Here is a 12,954-nt window from a genome sequence, read left to right on the forward strand (position 1 = left end):
ATTCACTAGATCCATTTGAGGATCTGCTCAGTGCTCAATTTGACAAATCTCTAACCTGTCCAATGGTAGAATGTTTATTCGACAAGAAAATACAGGAAAAGCAACACTATTCCTTGATTCACACATACCATTTGTTCAATCAGCTTGTGTCAGCAAATGCAATACATAACTAAATACAAAACGTCACCAGATTAGAGTTCACAAAATGTTCACTCACTCGAGGAGTACTAACAGAGTAGCGCGTGCAGAAACCAATTCATGAGCCTGTTATTATTGAACATATAATTTACATACATGAATTCTCACTCGAGGTAGAAGACATGTTTTATCACAATATTAAGGGAAGTTAATAGACGAGTGAAAAACAAAACAAAACAAAAAAAAAAAGACTGTTAATCTATGTACAATGTATGCTACAGGGAAAATTTGGATCTTCTGGAATCCACCTTATTGGACAACATTGCTGCGGCAGTAGTCCATTTCTATCCTAGACCAAGAGCTGCATTTTATCCTCCCCCACCATGTATGAGAGAAATTTTCCCATATGATTTTGCAGCTCACATGACGCTTCATGTGAGAGTTCTCATACAATTTGATGGACGAAATATCATTCATCTCCACTATTGCCCTTTGAAAATGAATAAGGGTAATCAGTTTCAGAATAGGAGTGTCAAAAAAGTAACTAATGTGCTTTAAAAGAGGGGAAAAACATGCAAGTTATGAAGATTAAAATGGAGGAATGTAATAGACATGACAAACGTTCATCAAAGGTTTTGAAACCATGCTTGAGGAATTTAGATACCAACCACTGTGCTTGAAATATACAACTGTGATAGAAATATACTTATTTCTCAAATTTGTGAAAATTTTCCCGTATTTTGTAGATTTAAGTATCTATTTATCATATCTGATGGGGTTATGATAGAATAATATATAAACTTTGAGCAATGTTTATACAAACAGGTGCTTAATCATCTTTAAGTTTTAGTTCTATAAAAAAAAATGTCACTACTACTGCAATTCCTAGGGAGGAGAAATAATTTGATTATGTTGCATTTGTATACATTTTTATGAAATTATTATGCTTACTTGGACATCGTAAGTGGGCAAGTGGGGTGCCCATCGTATGCGGGATTTGCTTTTAGAATGTTGCTTAAAATTGTTGTCAAAAGTCAGTATCAAAATCATTAGTTTTGCCTTAAAACTATAGTTTGTCTTCTTCACTAGCAAACTAGCTAGCTAAAAATAGCTCAGTGATAAATTGAGGTGGTTCTTCACTGAGATCCTAATTCCTGAACTACCTGAGTTGTTGTTTTGTATTTCTGGTGCTTACTATTTGATGGGTGGTTATGCAGAGTTCTGATAGTTATTGTGAAAAGCACGGTGATTGAGGACATGTGTGCAGTAATTATGATGAACTCTCAACAATGTTTTTATATTTACGCCAATTTTAATGTTGAGTTTAGAGTGTTATAGTATGTCTATGGATTATTTGGTTATATTCCATGGTGTGTCCTTCATGTGTACAGCAAATGTAGATAGCTACTTAGCATAACAAGCAAGATAGCCAATTAGCATGTAACTATTCTCAACTAGGTACACTTAAATCTAAATCTTGTGCAGGATTGAAACTTAAAAAACAAATGTAGATAGCTAACTAGCATGGCAAGAAAGATGGAACCTCTTATTCAAGGCAGATAGGCACCCTATCAGCTACCACTCTGTACTCTTTATTGAGAATTTCTATTCCATAATCTATTGACTGATTGAGAATTTCCAGCAAATAAAAATTGTCAAGAGGCAGAGGTGCTCCTTTACGTGTTTTAGATGGTCATGCCAATGGAATGCTTTTATGATGCAGTTTGACATAATCAGAGAATGCCAATGCCAGGGTTGAACTATTTCCATGACCCTGTTATGTCAAATTACTTCTGCTTACAATATATGCACATTAATTAGATAAATCTATGGGTGCAAGCTACAATTCAGTATTCACATAACTTGCAGCAAGATTAGAACGAAGGATAAATAATAACTAGAGGAAGATAAGTTACAGCTGCTTACTGTAAGAATTAACTCAATATTCCATTGAGAAGTGCCTGATGTTGACGTGGTTGAATACTTGTGCTACCACGATCTTACTTTGATCTACCTTCCCCATTTAATATGACTATTGATTCTTTTTTGTTGCTGTTTTAAAGCACCTAGTGAGCTCTCTGTACAACTGCTCCCCTTCGAAAGGCTTTGTCACATAGCCATCCATTTCGAGCTTGCGGCACTTCTCGTGTGTTGCTTGGATCACATCTGCTGTCATGGCCAAGATGGGAACACGCTGGGGTATTACATTCCCCAGAAAATTCAGTGGCACTTCCCCACTATTTATCTTACGATTCATGTCAGTTTCCATCTCCCGGATCCTTCTTGTAGCTTCAAATCTAAAGATACACATACAAAAGTTACTATAATGGGTCAAAAAAATTTGCTCATGAATCCTTTAAGTATACTTGAGATGTGAGTATTTCACATCTTCTGCATAAGAGAATTTCTATTATTAGAGAAGCCCTAAAATACATTGATGGGAAAAAAAATCCTGAAGGGATTGTAAACTATAAGGTAAAAAGTATAGTCAAATTGTATGCTAAAACAAAAGTTTACACATGGTAACAAGGATGTCATGATTTTCAACAGTGCACTGAATTCTGAGAATTAATTGTGGAAGAAAACGACAAGTGACAAAGCAAGTAAATGGGATGTACCCGTCAATTTCAGGCATTTGAATATCCATAAAACAAGCATCAAATCTGTGTGGTGGCTTGAGCATATCTATAGCAATTTTCCCACTATCTGCACAAGTTACTTCAGCACCATATTTTTTCAGAGCACCAGCTGCTACTCTTAGATTCACAACATTGTCATCAACAACCAGAATCTGTTTCCCATGAAGAAGACTATGCAATGGCAACTGAGGAAGCCGTCCATTCCGGGAATGTTCCCCATCTCCACAACCCATAACCCTTTGCAGAGATACTTGGAGCATGCTTGCTCTTAGTGGCTTTGTGATTATAGTTGAGACAAATTCCAATGAACTAGAAGAGTTCTTTTTTGAAGAAGTTGCAGGATTTGCCAAAAGAATGGCCTTAGGGATATCCAACTGATCATCCTTTAATTTGTTCATAATGAAAGACCAAATACCAGCATTTGTCAGCCATATTTCGTGTTCAATTAGCATCAAATTCGTAGCTACTGTCCCACTAGTTATTCGGTTAAGAACTTGATTCGGGTACATTTCTATTATAGCATTTATTCCCAGCCTCTGAAGGTGGTATTTAGTGACTTTTGCTCGGACTGGTCTATCATCAACTACCAATGAAGTAAGCCCATGAAATTCAAATGATTTATACTCATTTGAGTTATTAGATGATCTTGTAAGGACCACTGTGAAGGTAAAAGTGGAACCAATCTGAGGTTCACTCACAAATCCAATTTCGCCCTTCATAAGACCAACTAGACACTTACTAATACTCAGACCAATACCAGTCCCCCCATGTATACGAGAAATTGATGGTCTCACCTGCATGAAAGGAGTGAATACCCGTGACTGGGCTTCATAAGGAATACCCACCCCTGTGTCTTCAACAGATATTATTAAGTTTATTAGATCAGAAGTTGTTGATACAAGCGATGGATCAGATGCTGGGAGTTCCTTTTTGAAAATTTTGAAATTTTCCCAGCTACGCCTTCTATCTGCTACCGGAAAGGCACTCAAGCTATTTGCTGAATGGTATTCTGTTTCTATGTTCAATGAACTCATCACCTCTTCAGTAAGATGGACAGTCAAGTATATATGTCCTCTCTCAGTGAACTGCAGAAACAAAACCATCTAAGCATATCGAGTAGCTTCAGTAGGAATATTTCCCAAGGGAAAGGCTAGATACTTACTTTAATTGAATTTGCTATCAGATTTGTGATGATTTGGCGTATTCTTCCATGATCACCAATGACGACTTCAGGAATTTGATCAGATACATATACTGCCAACTACACAAAATATTCAAGCAGCACAAGAGAAAGAGACTTAGTTTCTGGGACATCTAAGAACTAGTACGATACCAAAAAATTCACAATACCTCTAGGCCCTTCTCCTGAGCCTTCCCATATAACAGTGACAAAATATCATCCAATACTGCCCGCAAGTCAAATGGCACGGCTTCAAGCTCAAGCTTACCCGACTCAATCTTTGCTTGATCCAAAACCTCATTAATTAGTGAGACCAAAGCTTTACCGCTGGCATGGGCAGTTCTAACATAGTCTTCCTGAGTCATGTCAAGATCCGTATCCATAAGCATTTGAAGCATTCCTGGGAAGTCAAAAATTGTTAGCATCTCATCATGAGTGATTATTTTCTAATACTAATCAAGTTAAAATAAATTTTGACTCACCCAAGACACCATTCATTGGAGTTCTTATTTCATGAGAAACAGTTGCCAAGAACTGAACAAGACAGGGTATCAAATATTACATGTGCAAAGCAAGCACATGAAAACAATGAGAAACCACCAAAGACGATAATGTACCTGAGATTTGGCAACGTCTGCAGCTTCAGCTTGTTTTTTAAGTACCATCATTTGCCTATAATCATCTTCTACCTTTGCAATGCGGCTAACAGTCGCATGAAATATGTATCCTACTAATAAAGCAATGACAAGAGTTCCAATTGATGTTGTTAATGCAAGCCAAGGCAAAGGAGCCTTCTGTTTGAACCTGTTAAAAACATAAAACATGTAAGAATTGTTTATTGAAGTTCAGATCCAAAGCAAACCCTAGTTTTATCTAGAGCAATATCTATCAACAGATTTGTACATTACCTGCAATGCATCTCATGCTTTCTTATTGGATCACCAAAATGAAGGGTACTAATATGGTATATACCAGTACCTGTCACAGTCGAACCATACATGCTAATTGGTCGATCAGGATCTGTTGTATCATGAACATTGACCACAATGGAATGCTTGCTAGCAAGTTGGTGAAGTAACTTATCCACTAGAGACTCAACATCAAATATTCCACCTAAATACCTGCAAATGTCAAAACATAATTCAAGTTAAATCGTCAAGCATGGGGATGCTTGCTAAGTAGCTCTGCTAAAAAAAAATTATGCATGATTAGTATCTGAAGTGCTACCCAATTGCTGCTTTGATGCGTTGAACTGGTGTTGCGTTTGAAGGAAGTTCGGACTTGTAAACTGCATATGTGAGAATAACCCCTAGCCTTTTTGATTTTAGAAGTGGAAAAGGAGCAGTTAAAACACCCTTCCCAGATTCCCTTGCCCGTAGGATGTTTTCACAATCTTCCTGTAGATAAGGAATTATCATTACTTGATGGAAAGACTAGGAATCATTAGCAATTCATTGGGTAAGTTGAGAAGGTTCTCCATAGATGAGCAAAATCAAGGTCACTCTCAAATATGTGGCCACTCAGCATGATGAAATCACACAAATAGTCCCCACGAATGCTCAATTGACTAGAGGGTGACAAACTTGCTACAATGGGATAGGGGATCAATTCCTGATAGACACATCCCCTCAGGAAAAAAAATTCCTCCCACCTCCTAGTCAATCTAGTGGTCCGCTGTAAGCTAACCCAGTGATTTACCTCCCTTCACATAACTTGGAGACGGGCTATCAGGGGTGCCTAAGGTGAGCGTAATCACCTTTTGCTACAATTGAAATCACACAAATAAAGAAAAGGGGGTCAAATCCTTCATAAGAAAGAAGGCTATTTGTTGTTTCTAAAAAAGAATGGACCAACATACCCAGCTAACTCCCTAAAAAACCCTTTTCTCTATTTACAATATTTAAGCATAGATTAGCAACTCAGCATTAAGTTGCCCAATCAGCAGAAAATGATCCAGAGTACCAACCAACTTACCATGTGTAACCATGGAATCAGTCATTAGCAATTCATAGGGTAAGTTGAGAAGGTTCTCCATAAATAAGCAAAATAAAGGTCACTCTCAAATATGTGGCCACTCAGCTAGCGATTGAAATACCGTTCCGTGCCGGGTGGCATGGACGGCTTTACCGTTCCAACACAGGAGTAAAACTAGTACAGTATGCATGACAATTTCGTGTGCGTCATCGCGTGTGTCACGCGACAGAAGGAATCGAGCATGCGTCATGCAACAAAAGGAATCGCGATAGACGCGTCACAAGGAATCATGGCATGATGTCGCCGGAAGCTTCAGACGCCTCTGGCCACTCTTCACAAAAGTATCGTGTCCCGGAAGCAATGTCGGACTCCTCCGGCAATATGTGATTTAATTAATTCAAACAATTCCTAACTTAAGTGTGATATTTAGAATAGACTTTCATAAATTCAAATAAATTATCTCAATAAAATATATAAAAAATATATTTAAAATTTAAAAAAAAATAATAATAAATTTTATTAGTTGATATTCTGAAAATTCTTTTTTTTTAATGTTTTAATTTTTATTGAAAAATTCTAATAAATCATATTTATATTTTGTTTTTTTTTTATTTTGTTTTTTTACTGTTTTATTGATATTATGATTTTTTTAGTATTTTAAATATATATTATTTAAATTAATAATTAATTAAATGAATAAATAGTTCATTTATATAATTATTATATATAAAGTAGCATCTTTGTAGAATCCATCCAATTCAAGTTACTCCTTTTGGTATTAGTAAGGTATCAATTTTAATTCAAATTATTGATAAAATAATTTTCTTTAAAGAAAACCATATTTAATTATTTTTTCTAACAATATTAAATTGTTTAATAATTGAGAACTTATATAAAATCAATAAATTTATTTTTAGATTATAGACCATAAACATATTTATCTAATAACTACTATATATAAATTAAAAAAATACCAAAATCATATTGGCACAGCACAGCACGATCCCGAAATAATATCGTTCCAGTCTGGAACCGAAACCTCAATACGGGTTGAGATTTTAAACTTCGCACTCAACATGATATCTTGAAATCACACAAATAAGTCTCCACGGAGATGCCCAGTTGGCTAGAGGGTGGCAGATTTGCTACAATGGGTCATAGATCAATTCCTGACGAGCACATGCTCTTAGGGAAAAACTCCTCCCATCCCGTAGCCACGTGACGGTCGACTATAAGCTAACCCCGTGATTTACCTCCTTTCATATAACCTGAGGACGAGCTATGAGAGACACCTAGATAAATGTAATCACCTTTTGCTACAATTGAAATCACACAAATAAAGAAAAGGGGTCACATCCTTCATAAGCAAGAAGGCTATTTGTTGTTTCTAAAAAAAAATGAACCAACATACCCAGCTAACTCCCTAAAAACCCTTCTCTATTTACAATATTTAAGCATAGATTAGCAACTCAGCATTAAGTTGCCCAGTCAGCAGAAGATGATCCAGAGTACCAACCAGAATACCATGTGTAACTATGGAATCAGTCATCACTGGTTAGGAGGAAAAAAAGTCCTTGCCTGTATAAGATCACCTAAGATATTGCTTCTGCTTTTTCAATAGAGGCACCTTTACTTATTTGAAACTGATGTTGCCAAAGAATAGTATTTAAAATCTTGGTTTCTCCCAATTGCTTTAAGAAGGGCAGTTTATTCTAGTTTAAATATAAAACAAAGAAAATTTGAAAACATAATAATACGTCAAAGTTCAAACATATCATATAGTGCTAGGAAGTTCTTTTTCTATCTGAATGCATCTTTATTTTGTATGTGAAAATCAGAATTGTAGCTCATTTATGCATTTATGCATCTAGACATTAACATTGCAAACGGCACCATACACTCCTTTGGTATCACTTTTACAGTAAGCAATTGATCAATAATTTAACATGCAATCCAAAAGCCTATAAATATAATAAAGGCAGCTTAATATACGAAAGTAGATACAGAAATTTTATTAATTGGTTATAAATCCAGAAGTTAGTCATCAATGAATGTACAAAGCATTTGAAAGTCAAAAGCTTGCACGCTGAATTTAAAAAGATTATAGTTTGTCATGTCAAAATAGCATATGATGGATATGGAATAACGTGTTGCTAGAGTCAGCTAACAAATGTTACATAAGCACATAAATGCCATGTAAATATAAATGATTGATCCTAAATCTTATGAACTGTGAGAATTGAAAGTCATCTGAGAAAACAAAAAACTTAAATCTCTTGAACCCTCATATAGTCATTTGTACTGAGTCCAGAAAAATAGATTCATCAACAAAGTTACCAGAAAACAAAAAGTATGCTATTGACTACATTGGCAATACCTCTAACTGATTAAAATTTTAAGAATACTGAGTGAACTCAAAATTTATCATCATAATATAAGCTTTCGGATCATATCTACCTCAAATAACACAGGTGGATTTAAATTCAGCGATGTATTTGGCGATTTGGGTTAAGCATATGGTTGTAGCATTATATCGAGACCGGTAGAAGGGTGCATAGGTGATACTACTAAATTAGAAAAATTATGAGTAAGAATATGAATGTTCTCTAACATTTTTAATCTTTCGAATTATAACTCCTTCAAAGGTGCAACTTCACAATGAGAAATTCCTTAAATACTTAACTTACTAAAACAATATGTAGGGGAAAAATAGTGTTAGGATAGTTCAGAGTATAGTTTATTAAAGAGCAAAGAGACTAAGTTCAATCAAATTGAAAACTCCAGCAAAAAGTACAGGCCGGAATGCACAGACTATGCTAACCCATTTCATATGTAGATATAAGTCAATGAACAATGGTACATCTCCATCCTAAGATTCAGACATGTACCAAAACTAAGATTTACAATTTAGCTAACATTTAAATGTGTGTAATTAGAGACAATAAAAAAGGCAATTTTGTTAACTCATCAGAACTTAAACAAAACAAAAGCAATAAAAATACTAAAGTGGTACCCCATGTACAAAACCTATTCTCCTCCTACCGTACATTCAAAATTTAGTAAAACTGCAGTTGCACTCTAAACATAAGAAAAACTGTCAGAAAGGCAAATATAGTATCTCACCTTTCCAGTTAACAAATCAACTGAAATTACATGCTTATAAGCATCCTGGGCAAAGATAACAGGAGCATATTCATCTTGTATAGGAGATATCTCTGGGCTCTCGAGATCTGCATCTTCTTCTCGAACTGGGGGCTGCTCTGTTAAATCCATTTTCTTAATTCTCCATCCATGTTGTTTCTCAAACAGCTCTCTTTCTGAATGCCGCACCTTTACAGCATATGCCACTCCACTAGTTAGAGGCCTCTCAAAAGCAGTCCTTTCAGCATATTGAGCAAAAGTTATCTGCACAATTAAAGGTCCTTTTTCACAATCAATAGAACAAAGGGTGGAAAAACAAGAAAATACATGTTACTTTTTATATACACATCGAACTGAACCAAATAGAACATTCTTATTAAACAAATCATGAAGTGATTTAAACTTAAGACATCATATAGGACATTGAATTTTCTAGCGAAAATTGGGAATATTCTAGAAAAAGCTAGTACCTGATCAATAGCAGATGGTTCCTTGGCATGATGAAAAGTCGAGATCAGAATAGCTAGGGCCTGAAGATGATTCATGCTGACATTGAACTGATCCTGAAGCATTCTTGCACGTTCATCACACATGCTTGCTAGCATCTCTCTCCTCTTTTCTACTGCTTGCGAGTTCATAAACCAGAAAATCCATATGGCACAAATGAACCATCCAGCTAACCACAGGAATAGCAGCCTCCTTGAGGTCTCCTTCAACTTCTTTGATCCAAAATAGTGGCTACAGAGATGATTCCTCAAACCCCTTACTGAGAACTTTTTTGGCCAACCCAACCACAGATTGAACTTCTCACTAAGATAACCAGTCTTCTGGTCCATTATTTGAGCATCAATGAGCCAACTCATGGGTATCTCAGAACATTCCACCAACATACCATCAAAAAATAGTAATAGTAGACTAAATCCTGAACCAATTAAGCAAAGAACTCATCCACATCATGATACATTTGGCACCTTTATCTGGAAGCCAGTTAATCCACAACATAATTCAAGAATCTGGTATCAGGCAAAAGCCAGAACAAATAGCATGTGTAAGAAAACAGACTGAATTTTTATTAGAGTATCCAGAGTGATGAAAGACATAGTCAAATGTCATGTTTTAACAGATGCTAATATTTTTCTCATTTCTCAATTGAACAGAACATATAAAATCTGTATTCTTGTTTTTAGATTACAGCTATATAGGCAATACAACAAACTAAGTGGGGTCAGATAATAGCTATATATGCAATAATAGTCAATATTAAGAACATGATGTTACAGAATTCTGAAGCTTTGTGTATGGAAAGACAAATATCTCCAAAAAATCAAGAAAACATTAGCTCTAAGATAAAATTAATGTAGCAGAGATGATAATACTAAGATGTTTGTGTGGGATCAATTAAAAGGTAAAAATGAAATACAAATATCTGAAAGCAATTAAGCGCAACTCTGGTTGATGATAAAATGAAAGAAAATATACAAAGGTATTGACATGTTCAAATTTAAAAGAAACGAATCAATTAGAATGGAAGCTTTATAGGATAAAGGAAAAAAAAACTTTAGATAACATAATAACAAATCATTTAAATTGATTTGAATATAATTAGTAACAATGCAATATAGCTTGGCATAGATCTCAATGTAAGGATTAGATCCAAGTAGGCAATCCCAAATAGTAAACATGGTTGGCTGATGATGGTCATCATCATCATCAGGGGAAAAAAAAACTTCTCAAGCATAATTAGATTCTACTGGCTTAGACCATCCAAATTTACTTTCAGTTGTTTATCTTAACAAATTCCCCTAATTGGAAATGAATCCATAAGATACAATTTTCAGCAAACTATTGCAATTGGCAGGACAAAGCAGTATTGTTTTAGCAACTCAAAAGTTACAGTCGAGAACAGCCCAATCAGATATACTAAAGGAGAAATTAATCAGACAACTCAAATCTGACAGTGCACTTTACCAGAAAACTAAGAATGGAGGTGGAGAAGTATTAAGTATGAAGTAAATGTGTCTGACCTACTTAACTGTTGAAGTTTCAAGTCAGTTGACCATTTTAAAGCATATGCTTATTCTTTCTAGAATACAAAAAACTACCATGTAGAAGAAGTGCATGTGACTGAGGTGTTTTAGAGTAGTTGAATTACTCAGTTGTCTGCCCTAAGATTGGGTTGTGTTGTCAACCTTTAGGCCGGGCAAGTTTAGAATCACATTGGTGGAGCCAAGGCATTTGAGACTAGTCTGTCAGGTTCTCAAAACTTGGAGGGGAGCATATTAAGGTAGTTCAGCTCAGGTACACAGAACAATGGGACTTAGTATAAAATAATGATTTTTATTAAGGATAGCCAACAGTAAGTGCCATTGTTAAGTGATGATAGTAAGCCCATTAGAACGTTAACACAATATGTGGGGTTTCACATTTTCACTTATATCATGTGTGATTTAGTGTTCATAGCAGTGTTGATGTAAGATAATACAAGGATATATGAACATCAAGAGAATTATAAGGACGTTATGTGAACATGATAGAAAGTGAGCATCTTCGACATTATAGTGAGTCATTGTACTCTGTCTTTTTCAGCTCGTGCATAATTAGATCTTCTCCTTCCTACCCATGGTTTTCCCCCAAGTGGCATCTTTGATGATCGTGTTACATTTAGTAGCAATTGGCATTAAAGTTATATCAGCTCCAAACTAATGTGTATTAAAGAGATTATGTGATTTGGCAACAAATTGGTAATTGAGTTATATAAGGTCCAAACAAATTGGTTTTAACATGATTATGAAGTTTGAATCTTTAACAAATTAAATAGTATCATAGTATTACAGCAGCCCTGAGCTATTAAGATCCGTAACACATAATTTTCAAGGCAGCCCATTCTTGTCAAAATGAAATGATCTTTAAAAGCACAAGATTATGAACTAGATTAAGTAAATAGAATAATGCTCTCCAATAATATACACCCTGGAAACGATTCCAATAGTAACTAACTGGTATTGATGTCACAGAGAGCAGTACCAAAAATAACTTACAGCCAGAACGCCAGGGATCATTAAGATCAAGTAAGCAAACAAGAAATCTGGAGCAAAAATACACTTACTCTTTTCTCTTCCCAGCTTAAATCCTCACGCTCGATCCCTTCCTGAGAACCGCGAAGCCATAAAATTGGCTTCTCAAGCCCCAACATAACATAGGCACAGACAAGTGGAGCTCGAACAAATTCTACCAACTAACTTCGTACTGATGCCACAGAAAGCAGTACCAAAAACAACCTGCAACCAGAACGCCTAGGACCATTAAGATCAGGTAACCTAGCAAGAATCTGCAGCAAAAATCCACTTACTCTTTCCTTTTCGCTTTAAACTTTACTCGGAACCCGAGCCCTTCCCGGCTTCGCTCCTCAGGCTCGATCCCTTACTAAGAACGGCGGAGCCAACAAAACATCTACAGAAACCAGCGGAGAGGATCTGGCTGGCGGGCGGGCGGCGAGGGCGTGTCGCAGCGAGCAAGGTTTCAGCTCGGGAGGTGGCGGAGGAAGCGATTGGAGAGGCGACGTCGGATGAGGAGAGCGCAGAAGAGGCGAGATCTGGTCTCGAGGGGACGGCCGGCAGCGAGTCGGCGGCGATCGGGGAGAGAGAGGGAAGGGAGCCGGATCGGAGGGTTAAAAAAAGTGACGTGCTTGTTGGTGAGTAGGAAACTGCGTTGGTTAGTTGGAAGATGAGATGAGACCGGAGGAAGTAACTCGAGTTAGTCGGCAAACTTTTTCGAGTAATTATTTTATAGGCGATGTGGGGGGCGTCCCGAGCACTATACCACACTACGTGTCAAACGCCCATTTCGTAAGGCCCACCATCCGAATAGCGCCAAAGCGTCCCG

The 12,954-nt window shown here is 36.3% G+C and overlaps 1 protein-coding gene across 2 annotated transcripts; it reads right to left on the reverse strand.

The window, feature by feature from the left end:
• Nucleotides 1-236: 236 nt before the first annotated feature.
• On the reverse strand, nt 237-12,828 carry LOC122043030 (probable histidine kinase 3). 2 transcript variants are annotated; one of them, XM_042603471.1, is made up of 13 exons: nt 12,422-12,828; nt 12,179-12,350; nt 9,543-10,049; nt 9,055-9,336; nt 5,185-5,354; nt 4,866-5,078; nt 4,575-4,761; nt 4,440-4,491; nt 4,128-4,357; nt 3,940-4,038; nt 2,757-3,862; nt 2,065-2,435; nt 237-628 (listed from the first exon to the last, which is right to left on the reverse strand). In XM_042603471.1, exons 3-12 carry the CDS (start codon nt 9,960-9,962, stop codon nt 2,171-2,173), a joined length of 3,024 nt encoding a protein of 1,007 aa, XP_042459405.1. In that variant the 5' UTR covers nt 9,963-10,049; nt 12,179-12,350; nt 12,422-12,828; the 3' UTR covers nt 237-628; nt 2,065-2,170. The 2 variants fall into 2 exon arrangements, with proteins under 2 accessions (XP_042459405.1, XP_042459404.1); XM_042603470.1 differs by having other exon boundaries at nt 9,543-10,085.
• Nucleotides 12,829-12,954: the final 126 nt, after the last annotated feature.

This window comes from Zingiber officinale, chromosome 2A (genome assembly GCF_018446385.1).
Source record: "Zingiber officinale cultivar Zhangliang chromosome 2A, Zo_v1.1, whole genome shotgun sequence".
Taxonomy (NCBI): Eukaryota; Viridiplantae; Streptophyta; class Magnoliopsida; order Zingiberales; family Zingiberaceae; genus Zingiber; species Zingiber officinale.

Coding starts and splice junctions, on each gene's coding strand:
- LOC122043030 (XM_042603471.1), bottom strand. CDS start 9,962: ATGTTGGTGGAATGTTCTGAGATACCCATGAGTTGGCTCATTGATGCT. Junction 4,762..4,865: donor AAGCATGAGATGCATTGCAG/GTAATGTACAAA, acceptor TGTTTTTAACAG/GTTCAAACAGAAGGCTCCTT. Junction 3,863..3,939: donor TGATAGCAAATTCAATTAAA/GTAAGTATCTAG, acceptor TTGTTTCTGCAG/TTCACTGAGAGAGGACATAT.